Genomic DNA, 16,326 nt, shown 5'->3' with positions numbered 1-16,326 from the left:
CTTCAGTTCCGTCTTCGTCCGATGACCGGCGGAGATCTCCACCGGTGTAAATGCCGGTAATCAGTCAGCCCGTTATTAATCGAGGGCAGTGACTCGATTTGTAGCAAAGTATAATTAAAGATATAAATCTCAAAATAAAATCCTGGAACGAAGAAAGTTCCGAGTCAGGAAAAGAACAATTCAGAAACCAGTGTCACAATTAGCAAAATAATAAATAATTACAATTTTCTCGTTAAGTTAAGAACACCAGCAATATGTAATTATAATAGATATCATGAGAACTTACCCCAGCGGGATTTAAGCCGAGTTAGGGTCGAGGTTAGGTCTCGAGGTTCGGCGGCAACGAAGTGCAAAGAAAAAGAAGCAAAGACACGCGAGCAAGGCGCTCCTCCCCGCGCTCGGGAATATTGACAAGCAAAAGTCTATGCGTTAAGCATAGTCTGTATTTTTATAAATTATTAAGTTTAAATTTAGATATTAAATTATTTTATAATTTAAGGAGTAGACAGGAATATTAAATTTAGAATTTCTAATTACAATTAAATTGATTTTATTAAAGAAAGATCAATAATTACCAAAAAACATCAGCGGCATCTATCAAGTCTATTAGAGAAAAAAAACGCCGATATGAAACACCAATAGTCACGAATTGTTGAAGAATGCCGATAGATGGCGCTACAAGTAGAAGCATGATAAAAATAAATTGAAAAAAAACTTAACCTTTACTACCAGATCTTATTTATTAGAGTAACGTTCCAGCACAACGTTACAAAGCGTCAAGTAAAAACGCATTATTAGATATAACTCGAAAAGTAGTTGTTAGATCTCAAATAAATTTAAATGGGACCAATTGGCACACACCACCTTTCGATTAAAATAAAATTTGTCGAAATCGGTCTACCCGGTCAAAAGTTCTAATGTAACATACATAAAAAAAAAAAAAATACAGTCGAATTGAGAACCTCCTCCTTTTTTGGAAGTCGGTTAATAAACTCATCGTGTTCAGTTGTTTCAGTTTGTGATTAAATTAGTTTAATCTCTACTTAAATTTTAATTTTGTTTCGTGCAACTCGGCGTTAGTCCATTAAGCGAGAAAACTGATTTTACGTTTGCCACTAGGTGGCGCTACTATTTTGTCTTTAGTTCTAAAATACTGGGCGTTCCTGTGATGTGCTAGCTTATAAAATTTACTAGATGGCGCTGGAAAATAATTTTGTAAATGAAAGTTGTTTATGTTAATGCACTACCTACTTGTTAATCGACTTCCAAAAAGAAATGTTGCCAATTCCATTGAATTTTTTTTTCAAATATTCGTATGCACGTATGCTACCTCAAAACTTTTGACTGGGTGAAACGATTTTAATGTTTTTTTTTAATCGAAAGGTGGTGCGTGTCACGTGGTCCCATTTAAATTTAATTGAGATCTAACAAGTACTATTAGAGTAATACCTATATAATAATACATATTTAACCTCCTACAATTTATTCATCAAAATTCGTCAGACTGTCTTTTAATTTATACAGGTGCATCTAAACTTACCCCCTTTAGCTTTTGTGGATGCTGCTTGTTGGATCCCAAAATACAAAATTACTTTACTTTTAAGTGCTCTCCTCAAATTTTAGTCTTCACAGTTAGAAGCAATTAAAATCTTGTTAAACGTGAACGTACGTGAATGCTACTCGACGACGTAGTTCAGTATCTCATATGCTTTTTTGTTACAATTATTTTTAATCCAGTAATTCCGTAGTTATATTGGTAGTAAGGACAAGCTAAGATTTTTTATAGTATACTTGACTTAGCCTAGCCCGTTGGCGCAGTTTGTAGTGACAATGCTTTCTAGCCCAGGCGTTCTGAGTTTGATTCCCATCCCAAGTATGGGTGTTATATATATTTATTTGTATATGTAGTATTTATATGTATGTTTATCAAAAAAAAAATGTAGCTATACCAGTCGGCTATTACCTATATCACGAGCATTATGTTGCTTACTTTAGGAACAGACGACCGTGTGTGTGTGTGTGTGTGTGTGTGTTGTAGATAATTATTTATATTTGTACTAATGTCACAGTTATCTAAAAATGGCTAGATTGTAGCAAGCAAAAATAATGACCCGTTACTTCTCCGTGAAGCTCTTTCTCATACATCCGGGAAAACAATCCCTCGAGTACAAAGCATTTATTTCCAATTTTTACAATTTTATTCATATTTAAATTATTAACTTAAGAACTAAATATTTACAGATAGTTACGATATAAATCATGTCCGTGTGGAATGGTGCCAAGAATTCTGGTACAATATTTTCCCGTTGAACCTCTATGCCGATTCACTGGACAAAACAAATATATAAATACAATATAAAATTAAAAAATATATAAAAATAATATAGCTATTACAAGACATTGGTAAAATTTTGTCCCATTCGGTAAATAAAAAGATTGAAATAATGTGAGCAAGATCAATATCTTATCTTAGTCGTTAAACCTATCACTTGCCACTCACTCTTGATCAGTCTGTTTTGTGACCTTTCTGTCTCAAATCAGTAGGAACAATAATGTTTTACAAGATTTAGATTAGATTTAAAAAAAAAAAACTATTTTATTTACACATGATTGTTTATGTTAATCTCTTTTCCTTATAACTCAAAATATTAATATAGGTATATACTGTATATATACTTATGTGTGTTTCCGGACCCCCGACACAAATTGTTTATTAAGAGTTTATTATTATTAAGCGTTTATTACTTATCTGTATCTTAAATCATATTCAAGCAATTATCTATTATCCCTATAAGTTTTTATCCTTTAACTAAAATAAAGTTCTTGTTTATGAAGGATGGGTTAAAGTTTGTTAAGCATCAATTTCCTGCTACCTCTCTTTATTTCTTTTAAAAACGTGAAGCAAAAGCTTTGTACCCCTTTTCATAAAAATTGTGCGGACGGAAGGGGTATTTATTAAATTTCGCACACTTATAGTTTATATAGAAAGAGTGCAGAATGCTTATATTTTTTTAATTATGTAAAAAATACATTAAATCAATAAAACAACATAACACACACTACCACATATTGGACACACACACGTGTACTCACACACACGTGTACTCACACACACGTGTACTCACACACACGTGTACTCACACACACGTGTACTCTTTTGCTTATTCTTATAGACTATACGTCTTTGACAACAGAACTTTAATAATTTCAAAATTATAATTTAAATTAATAATGGTCGAATTTCGATTGCTGGGCGACGACTAGCCGCTTAAATTGCGCACGTGGCGGACTGGTGATACATTACTTTTTCTATTATAATTATTTAACTAAATTTAGGTTTATAATATATTTTTATTGGGGTTATTATGACCACAAGAAATATCTTAAGTTATGTTCAATTACGTTTTAATATTTTAATCTCGTATCGTAAATCATAATAAGCTTGGCAGTCAGTGTATGAATGGGGGGGGGGGTATTTCTCTGTAAATTGAGTAGCTCACTGTCTCCGGCAGACGCAATATAAAAAATTTTGTTCATTTTAAAATTTGTACTCAACCTAAAAAGATAATTACCTAATTTACTGCTCCCCATCGTACAATATTCATGAAAATAAAGTTTAATAGGTAGGTACATCAAAAACGTTTTTATAATTCTCAAAATACAGTCCTCTGCGTGACACAAAATAGTCCCCTGGAGAAAAAAATGATTTTCTCATAATTATATTTAAAAAAAAAAGTTATCCTGATAATATTAAAAACTAATCTACTTTTTACTGACAATAAGAGTATTCAATTTTTTTTTATTAAATAATTGTGTTTGCAGGCAAACGAAGAAAAACCGACTTCAATTATATCGACAAGTAATACGACGGTAGACGAAAAAATAGTCAAGTCAATACGCATTATCAAAGATTACTCTAAAAGTTGTAATCAGATCTCGACGAAATTTAATTGTGACCACATGATTAACATCGGCTTTCGATTAAATTAAAAATTATCAAAATCGGTACACCCAGTAAAAAGTTATGCGGGTTTTCGAGAGTTTCCCTCGATTTCTCTGGGATCACATCATCAGATCCTGGTTTCCTTATCATGGTACCAAACAAGGGATATCTCCTTTCCAATAAAAAAAAGAATTATCAAAATCGGTTCATAAAAGACAGAGTTATCCCTGAACATACATAAAAATATATATATATATATATATATATATATATATATATATACGCCGAGTTGGCGCAACGGTTACAGCCATGGATTATACCTGTAGTGGGATATTACAGGCTGAAGCGAAAATATATATATATATATTCGCTTCAGCTTAAACTTAATTCGACCGTATATATATATATACGGTCAAATTAAGTAAACTCCTCCTTTTTTTAATTCGGTTAATAATACACCTAAAAAACTAATGTTAAAAAACTAATATTAATTTTACACGAGTCCTCTATATATATCTTTTTTTATAAACTGACTGAATAACATTTAATACAATTAATCTTCATCTTGACGTAGCGCTTCGTATGATTTTTAAGTTTTCCCAGTGATAATAAATATATATGAACCTATGAAAAAAAGTAACTAGGGGAATATTTTACAGAGAAATGCCCACGTAATTATGTGTTTAGTACATTTGATATCTCTGCTCGTATATGGCGTTGTATAAAGAAAGCGCGTTGTCTTATCTTGATGATATTTACGTCAATCATCTTGCCTTAATACAGTGTCACTAAAGACATACCAACAATCAATATTCACCACGGCGATAAACAGAGACTATATTGTCAAAAATAATGAAAATTCGACAAACTACGTTTTTTTTTTTCATACGACTAAGTCGGCAACCGGTTACCGCACCTATAGGTAGACGCCTGCAATAACAGAAGCATTGAAAGCGCATTGTTAAGAATTCCTAATGTGGGGGTAACACAAAAATAAAATCGTACATATTAAAAAAATAGCATGGTGTCGTCTTCTGTCAAAGATTTTCATTGTAATATGAAACTTTGAATAGTTACGGGTCTCTGTAAAGAACTCACTATAGACGGCGCCACGGTTCGCTTAAACCGAAAATAAAAATCATCATATCAAAAATTTCGCTTTAGCGGGTACATCGTTCCATAGCTTAATTGGCTAGAGCGCCGACACGGTCAGTCGGAGACGCGGGTTCGAATCCCGCTGGAGCGGTCAATTTTTGATATGATATTCAAAAATGTTTAGAATTCCTAATGTCGAATGTGGGGGGTAACACAAAAATAAAATCGTACATACTAAAAAAGACGTTGAATTATCTAAATCGAAAAGTTTATTTACATATTTACACTTTCGCACGCAGAATTCGCAGAATTAGCAAGTTGAAGTGGCAGTGGGCTGGTGTGTCGCAGGACCGATGGCCGTTGGAGTAGACGGGTTCTGAAGTGGAGACCGCGTCTTGGCGAACGTAGTGTGGGACGTCCTCCGGCCCGTTGGACCAACGATCTACGTAAGATTGCCGGTGTAGGCTGGATGAGGATTGCGGAAAACCGGGATGTCTGGCGCGAACTTGGGGAGGCCTATGTCCAGCAGTGGACTGCCATAGACTGAAGTGATAGTGAAAGTGTGACACTTTCGCACACTAATACAAGGCTAAATACTATTCAAATAGGTATTTAAAGCAGTTTAGAATTACTGTTATAAGACAACATATTACATTTAACATACCATGAAATAAATATATACAATACGATATTTAATTGATTCGAAATTACTAACTATTTAAAAACAATCAACGAGTCCATATTATTCAGTAATATATATTTTAGAAAGGATAACTAAGTCGGGTAATTGAATAATTTCAACAATATATTTGAATATTGTTTTCTAATGTTTACGCGAATTTCACTTATTATAATGAAACTACTTTCGCAAAGCACCTTCTGCGTAGAGAGGATAAAATATTGATGCAACACAGGGTAGTTTCGAATAACTTTGTATCGATAGAACGTCTGACCCCTCAGTCCTCTCCTGACCATGATTGCTGTAAAGGATCCGAAACGTCGAGCATTTAAATAATTTAATAAATCGAATTAAAATTCGAAGAAGTTGTTTCATCTATATTATACATATAATAAAATGGTAGGAAAATCAAAACTGTACATTGAATATTTTTTTAAAAGAATGCTTGGGGTGTGATCTACAATCGATAAAGAAGCCAAAAATATAGTTTTTAGAATTTTTGTCTGTTTGTCTGTATGTATGTCCGGGATAAACTCAAAAAGTACTGCATGGATTTACTTCAAATTTAGCACGGATATTATTAAGAAGTCGGGTCAACATATAGGCTACTAATTATCACGCTATCACCTACGGGGAACGAGCAGTAAACCTTTATTTGTTCAACACATTCTTTAACAACGTGTAATCTAACGACGCATATTTGAATGTTGTTATTATGTTAATAACCATGCTATAAGCTAGCTTCATACTATAAATAAAGACATTCTGTAGTATATTTAGTATCAGCATTGCACCCGTGCGAAGCCGGGGCGGGTCGCTAGTTATAATATATTTTAAGTAAGTATTTCTTTTTTTTCATTCCTAAAATATCTATCAGGTGAATTAGGTGTAATAATTCAATTAATTTTCAAGAAAGCTCATCGCTGTCCACTTTTAAACACTATCTTAAGAACTATCTGCTTTCCAAAATCAGTACAGATGTATGAAATGTATATATGTATTATATTTATGTTTTATGTATGTATATGTATGTGGATGTATGTATGTATGTAGATATATCTATGTATGTTTATATATGATTATGTATGTGTAGTGTATGTATTTTATATGTTTTATTATTATTATTATTATTATTCTATTCCTGCACTACTTTGCCCCGAGTTCATATTATCTCTCACTGCCATGGGTTGACTGGAAGATATCTCTTTTAGAGATAAACTCGCCCTTGCCAACTTCCTATATTATAATGACTTGTGTAAAATTTACTTAGTGCAATAAAGAATATATATAATAATAATTCAAAAGAATTTTCCGCTCAAATTATTTTCTTAAGTCGATTTACGGATTGTGATATAAAAGATAAATTTTTGGCTATTAATAAGTTCTGAAAACTTTAATATACGTCTTGATATTTAAATTTTTTAGTTGTGTCATCAAAAGTACTTTCCTTGTTTCATTTTTATTGCCTTTTTCTATCGCCAAGGCATTCGAATTTGAGACTATTTTATTTCTATAGAATTTATTAATTACAATAATGTAAATTATTAATTTATATAATTTTCTTTACGAAAAGTGGTAATCTACTCAATTATATCAATGTATGGTTGAACTAATAAAAACATCTTAATATTGTATTGCAGATGCTGACTGATTCAGCCTGTAAAATCCCACCGCTGGGCATAGGGTCACGCACCACTACATCAGACGTCCGTCATGTCACCAGTATTCTAAGATTTAACACTAAATATTCAAAATAAACTTTTAAAAAATCGTATGATGATTAGATCCATTCATAAATTACGTCTAACAAATGTCACAATTTTTGACCCCTCCTTGTCACAGCTGATCACATGTTTGAGGCCCCTTCTACCAACCAACCTAGTGTGACGCACATATTTGGCAATTTCGCACATCAGTTTTAACATGACTTTTATTTGCATATAAATTAATGTCGATTCGCCAATGAAACCATTTAAACTTTAGTTATTTTATTTAATTGTTAATTAGTACCTATGTAGTTGAAATATCGTGTCTTAATACTTACAATGAGATAAGAATTGATAATATTTTAAAATGTGATGTTACAAAATGTTGAACGTCTCCTCCCTTGCCCTTCCCCTTTAAGTTGTGACGTAATTTTCGATATCCCTTACAGGTAATTAATTATTTTATTTTTACAATTCACTGATACATTTCTACTCTTTCGGACGTAATTTTAAGATATTACATTAACAGTTTTAAATGCACTGTAAAGGTTTTTGCTGCAATTTTTTTTTATCAAAAATAGCGAAACATATTTATTTATATACAAACCCTTATTTAACATTCAGTACCTAAAGAAAAATAATAAAAATAGACCATAGACATTAGACATGGATATTTCATTTATCTGTGTATATTTTTATACGACTAGATCGGCAAACATCGTACGGCCCACTTAGTGGTAAGTAGCTAGCTACATATATATACTAATCTGTAGTGGTAAGCGCTGACCGTAGTCACATGATAGTAGTATTAAACTTCTTAATTATTATTTAAATAATTATCGTTTTCATGTACACCAAACATCCCATGCATAATTATGCAATCTAGGCGCTGCGGACAAATCCGTTTCAACAGATTTTTTTCGAGGTATCAAACGCGTCATTTCTTTTTGAAGTCTTAAAAATAATTTTTCGGCAATGTCTGGATGTTTAGACGATAATTCTATAAATTCACAAGGATCTTCCTTTATATTAAATAAGCACCAAGTACCTTGAACAAGAAAAATGAGTTAGACTCTAAACAATACGAACATTCAACTAAATAAAATTTCTCTCACCATTTGTCGGGTAACAAATTTCAGTCTTCAATTTGTTTGAATTACAAGAAACTTTTATTTCATCTCTAAGTTTTGTATCACTCATTTGAAACGGAATTCCACTATCGGACAAAACGGTATACAGTGCACTATTCATAATAGCCTTTTCATATGACGGCCTAGTTCCAATTATATCTCTAAGCTTATCACCCTGATGGTTACTGTAATCCGTGGGAACGATACCAGTAACTAACTTGTAGTCATCACTTATTATAGTCATATAACCCGTATAATCATTGATTTCGAATATGACATTTCTTTTAGATTCCTTATTCGATACAATACTGTTCCATAAATCAACGCCATCGATATTTGATGGAGGCTCAAGACCAACAGCACTCGAAAGTGTTGGCAACCAATCAGAAACATGCATGTAACCTTTCCACAAATGTTCTCTTTGGGTTAAATTTTTGCTCCACACTAATCCATTAACTCGTATTCCTCCTTCGAATGGAGTAAATTTTAGACCTCTTAGGGGATAATTTATTGCATTATTAGCTGACATCCCTGACGTAATCCCACCGTTGTCAGATATGAACACTATTATAGTATTATCCAATATACCTTTTTCTGCTAAAGTTTTAACAATATCTCCAACACTATCATCGAGTTTTTTTACCATTGCTGCAAAACAAAGTTAAATTATACTATGCATTTTATTCTAAAGTCAATCCTTATTCTATATGTTTATCTTTTACTACACCAGAAAAATACATTACGGAAAAACTAATTCAATTAGGACTTGTTAAATAGAATAGATATAACTGACCGGATAATTTTATGCCCAGTTTTATGGAAATAAAAAAAGCCTTCCTTACAAATAAAATAAAGCATTACCAGCGTAGTACCGACGCTGAGGTAGTTCAATATAGCGGAAAGTTCGAACGAGTTCAGGGGGTGCTTGTAAAGAAGCTTCCTCGTTTCCAGAATGCGGAGCATTATGAGCCACCATTAGAAACAGCGGCCTCGAAACATCGTGTGCGTTTATTACTGAAAATTACAATTTGAATTAAAAGAAAAGACTCCATTTCTAATTTTATTTAAACATACTTTAACTTAATTTTGTATTTCTGAATTAAAAAATAATAAATATAATAAGATAATTCTATTTAAAGCTTTGATAATCAACCATAAAAAAAGTTATAAAATATTAGTAATGAGCGATAAGAGATTAAATTATAATACATTACTCGATTTAGCTTCTTCGGTATATACATCGGTTATATATCCTTCAACATCCCAAGCCGGTGTTAAATTTCGATATAGATCAAACCCTGAAACTTCCCCGATGCTCCACTGCCGAATAAAGAAAACATGTTTTGTACCTACTGAAATAATTTATCAAACCATATTCAAAGTGAAACATAATTTTACAGATATTAAAGTATTAATAATATTAAAATTTCAAATTACCAAATAATTTAATAACATGAAACATTATCGTCGTATCTAAAGAAACTTTATACTTTTCCCTAATTGATTTTTATCAAAACTTTCTAAATATTAAAAAAAAAAGTGTAAATTAAAATTACTTTTCTTCTTTAATACAAAAACATATCAGGAATCCCATAACGTACCGTTTCAAATAACGTGTACTCATAGTAATCGATATAACCGCCTCGGTGGCCGAAATGAGAGTCAAAACCTCGAGATGTTGGCAAATATTCGACGCGAGATTGACCAACATGCCATTTACCGACCAAATGCGTGCTATAGCCGACTTCCTTGAAATATTGGGGTAACGTTTTCTCGGTTATTGGTAAGGCTCTATCTTCGCCATTTGTTAAGGGATAGCCTTGCATTCCTGTAAATTGTTGATTATTTTTTATAAAAATTTAAACTAACGTTGCTCGCAACTTTGTTCGTATAGAAATTTAGAACTTGGATACATATACCTACATACATCACATAGACTTACACTTGTCGATGTAATTGAAATCGTTTTTTTTCTTTCTTTTGTTTGAGAAAAAACACAATTTATTTATAGGTCGGAAACACTCATTAATATGGTCGAAAAATGATGCTTGTTGAAGTATCCGAACGATAGTAGCACCGTCGTATAATTCGGTCAAGACATCAAATCGATGACATGCTTTACGAATCGTAAATTACGATCGAGAAGAAAGTGACATTTAATTACTAAAACCAAGATTGTGGCAGTCATGATAAAGTTTCTTTTTCGCTTACCCTATTATACGATTACCCTATCATAAACCGGTATAATATCTGGCCATAGTATTAATACTTGTATATAACTTTTTTCATTTTTATTTCTTATTTAATATATTCTTGTTATAAACAAATGTATTTAGTATAAACTAGTTTGAACTAATTAAAATGTATTCTAACTAAAACGAGTTTTGACGGTAACATAGGGCTGTTTCCGATCCAATTTCATTACAATATACTTTTTGACGTTTATTGCGTTATTATTTAGGTTTAAAAAATTTATTTTTCGTAAAAACACAACGTTCACTTATAATGAGATACAATATTACTATATGATATAACAATTTTTACCTCTGGAGCGCCTAATCGAAATACATATTTACAATTACATTGTATAAACGTGTTCTTTTAATTTTGATTTAAAAATATTCATGCTATCCGAATCTCGATATATTAGCTTTAGATTAGCTTTAGATTTACGTTTAATTAAATCTATGGCCTTCAAAATAAAATATTTTAATAAATATTTCTGAAATAGAATACAAGGTAAAAAGTAAAAAATATATAATGTTAAATTTAATAAAACATAAGTTAGAATTACTGTTTTTAATATGATATTCAAAAATGTATAGAATTCCTAATGTGTGCGTAACACAAAAATAAAATCGTACATATTAGAATTAGTGTGTATTACTATAAAAATATAAATAATTAAAGATAACTAAAAAAATCATAAGAAATTTTGCATGATCTGTTAAGCCTCACCTCATTGTTATAAATAATTGTGTTTGCTCGCAAACGAAAAAAAAACCGACTTCAATTACATCGAAGAGTAATACAACGTAGATCGACGAAAAAATAGTAATACTTTGTTCGTATTCCATATAACGCGACATTATAAAATTGTAGAATTATATAATGTTCTACTGTTATTTCTAACATTTTGTTAGCGATTGTAGGCAGAAATTTCATAAAAGGCCCGTCGTCGATTCGCGCGAAGCGCTGACATCGCTTATTACGGCGGGTTTTTTAGTTGAAGCGGATTTATATTGAATTACGGTTTATGTCTTTTTTATTAAAAATATGTAATGTTCATGTTTTCACACAGCTCCGATGCACGACTGGAGTTTACCCCTTCAGATCAACTGTCTAAATAGGCACAAAAAGGCTTACTAGTCTAAGAAACATGGGCGTACCCAGGTTCTGGGCCAGGGTGGGGCAAATCAAATTTTACTTGTATAAGCACCTAGTCAAATAAATAAACATAAGCTAAAATAGGTAATTATTTATTTAAATTCTAATAATTATATAGCTATTTTAACAGTAACTTTCGAGGGTCTTCAGCAAATCGGTTTATGACGTCTTCTGTGAAAGAATCGCCCATAGCGTTAACAAACTTTCTATGTACACTGAGCATACAAAGCCCATTTAATCTGGGTTCGACCAAAGTCGATCTCAGCCACGTTTTTACGAGTCTGAGTGTGCTGAATGACCTTTCAATTGTAGCAGTAGAATAAGGCATTGCCAGTAAAATTTCTAAGGCTGTCTTCACCTTCGAGTAAAAAGATTCTGCTACTTGTATTAACTCTGTTGTTTCAATAGTTTCAAAGTCCTGCTTCTGCTTATTTATCCAAAAAGTGCGCCATAGTTCGGCTTCAGATGTGATCCCTTCTAATTCATATAATTCGGATACTTCCTCCATACATTTTTGTAATTTTGAAGCTGTAATTTTAATTATGCAGGGTGCAACAATGAAAGAGTAAAAGCTGGCGAATGGTCTTTGCCAAAACTCGCCTCTATTGAAGATGATAACGAATCCAAATAAGGCACGTATAACGAGCGACGAAAGTATTGGCTAAGGGAAGCAGCTGGTTGATTTGCCCTATTTTGTTGACGGCTTGCTGTTCTAGGTAAACGCAGCTCAAGGTTCAAAGCTGTAGTAATTTCTTCAATAGTAGATAGTTAGTAGGGAGGTTAACGAAATCCAGGGGGGGGCAGCTGCCCCTCCTTGCCCCCCCCTGGGTACGCCCATGCTAAGAAATATATTATTACTATATCAAATTGTAAATAAATGAATGCAATAACGCCATCTATCGGAACCTAATTGCGTTATTAGAAAACGTCTGAACGCCATCTCTAACAAGGTCATTCGTTCAGTAGATTTTACTGTTCAATTTTTTCATTCCGGGGCCTTAAATGAAAATCGATTCTTAAGGAGAAAACTCCAAAAACAGTCAAGTAAATACGCCATATCAGATATAGCTCAAAAAGTTCGAGTCAAATCTCAATTATATTTAAATGGGACCACATGACAAGCACCACCTATCGATTAAAAAAAGAATCATCGATATCGGTCCACCCAGTAAAATAGTAATGAGGTTAATATAACGTTGGTCGACGTAAAATAGCCAAGTAAATACCCAGTATTAGCGATAACTCAAAAATTAAAAGCTCAAATATATTTATAACGAATAAACTGCTACTCTCTACTCTAGTGGAATATTGTAATTTGATCGATAGTGAACGAAGTAATTTCATGACATTTTGATAGATGGCGTTGTGGCAAAGTATTGAACATGACCACAATCGTCTTAACATCGTCATACATACGTGTCATCAAAGATTACTCAAAAATTGCTCATTATATCTCAATCATATTTAAAACGGACGACATGACAAGTATTAGCTTTTGATTTATACAAAAAAGATCAAAATCAGTGTACCCAGTAAAAAGATATAACGTATAATACAACGTAGGGTGACGAAAAAACCGTCAAGTAAATACGCAATATTAGATATAACTCACAAATTACGAATCAAATCTCAATTAAATTTGAATGGGACCACGTGACGAATAGTAGCTTTTAATTTATATAAGAAACGTCAAAATCGGTGCACCCAGTAAAAAGTTATGAGGTATAATACAACGTAAGGTGACGAAAATAATGTCAAGTAAATACGCGTTACCAAAGATTAATCAAAAAGTAGTTATCAGATCTCGATAAAATTTATATGTGACCACATGATAAACATCAGCTTTCGATTAAAGTAAAAATTATCAAAATCGATACACCCAGTAAAAAGTTATTGCGGATTTTCAAGAGTTTCTCTCGATTTCTCTGGGATCCCATCATCAGATCCTGGTTTCCTTATCATGGTACCAAGCTAGGGATATCCCCTTTCCAACAAAAAAAGAATTATCAAAATCGGTACACCCAGTAGAAAGTTATGTGGTATAATACAACGTAGGTCGACGAAAAAAGCGTCAAGTAAAAACGCATTATTAGATATAACTCGAAAAGTAGTTGTTAGATCTCAAATAAATTTAAATGGGACCAATCGGCACACACCACCTTTCGATTAAAACAAAATTTGTCGAAATCGGTCTACCTGGTCAAAAGTTCTGATGTAACATACATAAAAAAAAAAAAAAAAAAAAAAAAAAAAAAAAAATACAGTCGAATTGAGAACCTCCTCCTTTTTTGGAAGTCGGTTAAAAATATAAAAGTTAGGAATTTCGCTTATAATATACAACACAATTTTTTTAAATTACTCAATTTATAATCCAATTACTAAAAAAATCTTACTTGAAAAAACTTATTTAAAGGATGCGTATACGGAACGCGTATAAATGACGGTCTGACTTACACAAACTTTGTAAAACCTAATTACCACTACCACGAATAAGGCAATTGGATGTATAAAACTTACCTTAGGGAAAGGTGGATGAAAGTGACAATCGAGTTTAGTTTCAGAATACCCATGCACTTTATGTTGAAAAGTGCTTCTCACCTGTGACGTGAGCGAACTTCCCAGTGAGAAGAGCTGCGCGCGACGGCGTGCATATGGAATGACTGTAATAGCGTTCTAAAGCCACTCTAGTGTACGCCAGGAGGTCTATGTTCGGAGTCAGAATTTGATTTGATCCGTGGAAACTAACGTCGTCCCAACCCTGCAATGCAAATTGAATTCTTTCTTATTTTGTTAATTTTGCGTGTGAGTTTATTTCAATTATTTTGAATAAGCAATACGCCTTTTTTTTAATCCGAAATAAAAGCTTTAAACAGTTTTAACGTTTCCGTACTAAAAAATATTGTTGCCATTCCTGGCACTAGTGTCAGCATTAAGCTACATTCCGATTTTTTTTAGCGTTAAAAGTTTAAGAAGTTTTCGCTGTATTGAAAATTTTTAAAAGTAAAAATGAATGGCCGAAATTTTCGAGTCTATCAAAGTAGCTCGTCTCTTTAAACAGTAAATTTTAAATTAAAGCTTGTAAAAAAGAGTCGGATTTTACATGTGGAACGTAATATGTAACACATACAGAACCCACCATTTGAAGAAACGTAGTTATTAGTCAAACTATTCTATGTATTTGACTGAGTTAAAATCAAAATTTCCAAAAATACACTGTAAAAAATGTTGTAGAAGCAGCGCGTCTGGAAAAACTACGCAATTTACATACCTGTTATAGGTACGTATTTGATTAGGTGTTTATTTTTAGTGTTACGTTTTTATATATTTTTTTCAAATATGAAGTAAAATATTGGGATGTTGTATGATATTATTTTTTCATTACATAAAAATAGCAATGCCAACACATAGTAAGTCCTACATATACCGCATAATATCCTAAGTATAGCTATTAGAAAATTTTCAATATTAACTTCAAAGAAATAAAAATAGAAAGGATATTTATACTTTGTGAAATCAGACACTTAGGTTTACATTTTAGTCATCACAATAACGTTAATGTTTGTAGTTAATTATTCGTTAATGTTTTTCTTGAAATAATCTTGTGGATATAAATATAAATATATAATATGTTACCTATACAAATATGTCGTGGTCCAAATGTAAGTACATCTATCTTAATGTGTAAAAGTGTGACTGGGCGGGGCAAACGGAAGATGAGAGGGAGATATTAGTTAATGAGAATAGAAAGTTTTACTTCAGTCGTGTGGTTTAAAGCACAAGAACTAAAACATTGGGATATAAATACTATAATATATATATTATGATCGCATTAATCGCATAGAAAGTAGAATATTTACTTTTTAAATAAAGTATCCCTTTAATATTTTAGCAAAAAATTTATTTACTAATTTTAGTAAAAAAAACCAGAATGAACTTAAAAGAATTTATTTTATATGTTTTATTGCTATAATACTTTAAAATAAATTTGTAAATATTGTATTAAAAAATTTGACAAATAATTTCATAAAATATAAAACAACTTACCATGTCGTCGGCAATTATCATAACAACATTAGGGCGGTGCATTTTACCTGGAACGCAGGTTAATAAAATAAAAAATAACAATTTATTAAATTCAAACATCATGAACGATACGTCATTGGAATCGCCAAATAATTCACTTGGTTTGTATAATCATCTTTAAAAACAAATATTATATTTTGATTTAACAATACAAATACATGTTAATATATAACTAATGTAACAGATTCACATAACACAACGCAAACGACCGTATCGTTACGTGCATATGTCACGTTTAAACGTACTGATTAAACATTTACGGTCTTACTTATAAAAATCTCGCTAAGCAATACTTAGCCACCG

At 31.9% G+C, this 16,326-nt stretch overlaps 1 protein-coding gene across 1 annotated transcript; it reads right to left on the bottom strand.

Moving 5' to 3' along the window:
* Positions 1-7,695: 7,695 nt before the first annotated feature.
* Positions 7,696-16,026, bottom strand: LOC123654993 (arylsulfatase J-like). Its single transcript, XM_045590844.1, has 7 exons — positions 15,985-16,026; positions 14,539-14,698; positions 10,155-10,381; positions 9,768-9,873; positions 9,415-9,567; positions 8,539-9,201; positions 7,696-8,471 (listed from the first exon to the last, which is right to left on the bottom strand). Exons 1-7 carry the CDS (start codon positions 16,024-16,026, stop codon positions 8,269-8,271), a joined length of 1,554 nt encoding a protein of 517 aa, XP_045446800.1. The 3' UTR covers positions 7,696-8,268.
* Positions 16,027-16,326: the final 300 nt, after the last annotated feature.

Source organism: Melitaea cinxia, chromosome 7 (assembly GCF_905220565.1).
Source record: "Melitaea cinxia chromosome 7, ilMelCinx1.1, whole genome shotgun sequence".
In the NCBI taxonomy this organism is placed as follows: domain Eukaryota; kingdom Metazoa; phylum Arthropoda; class Insecta; order Lepidoptera; family Nymphalidae; genus Melitaea; species Melitaea cinxia.
Note: the sequence above shows the minus strand (reverse complement) of the source record. Positions and strands in the feature narration are given on the sequence as shown.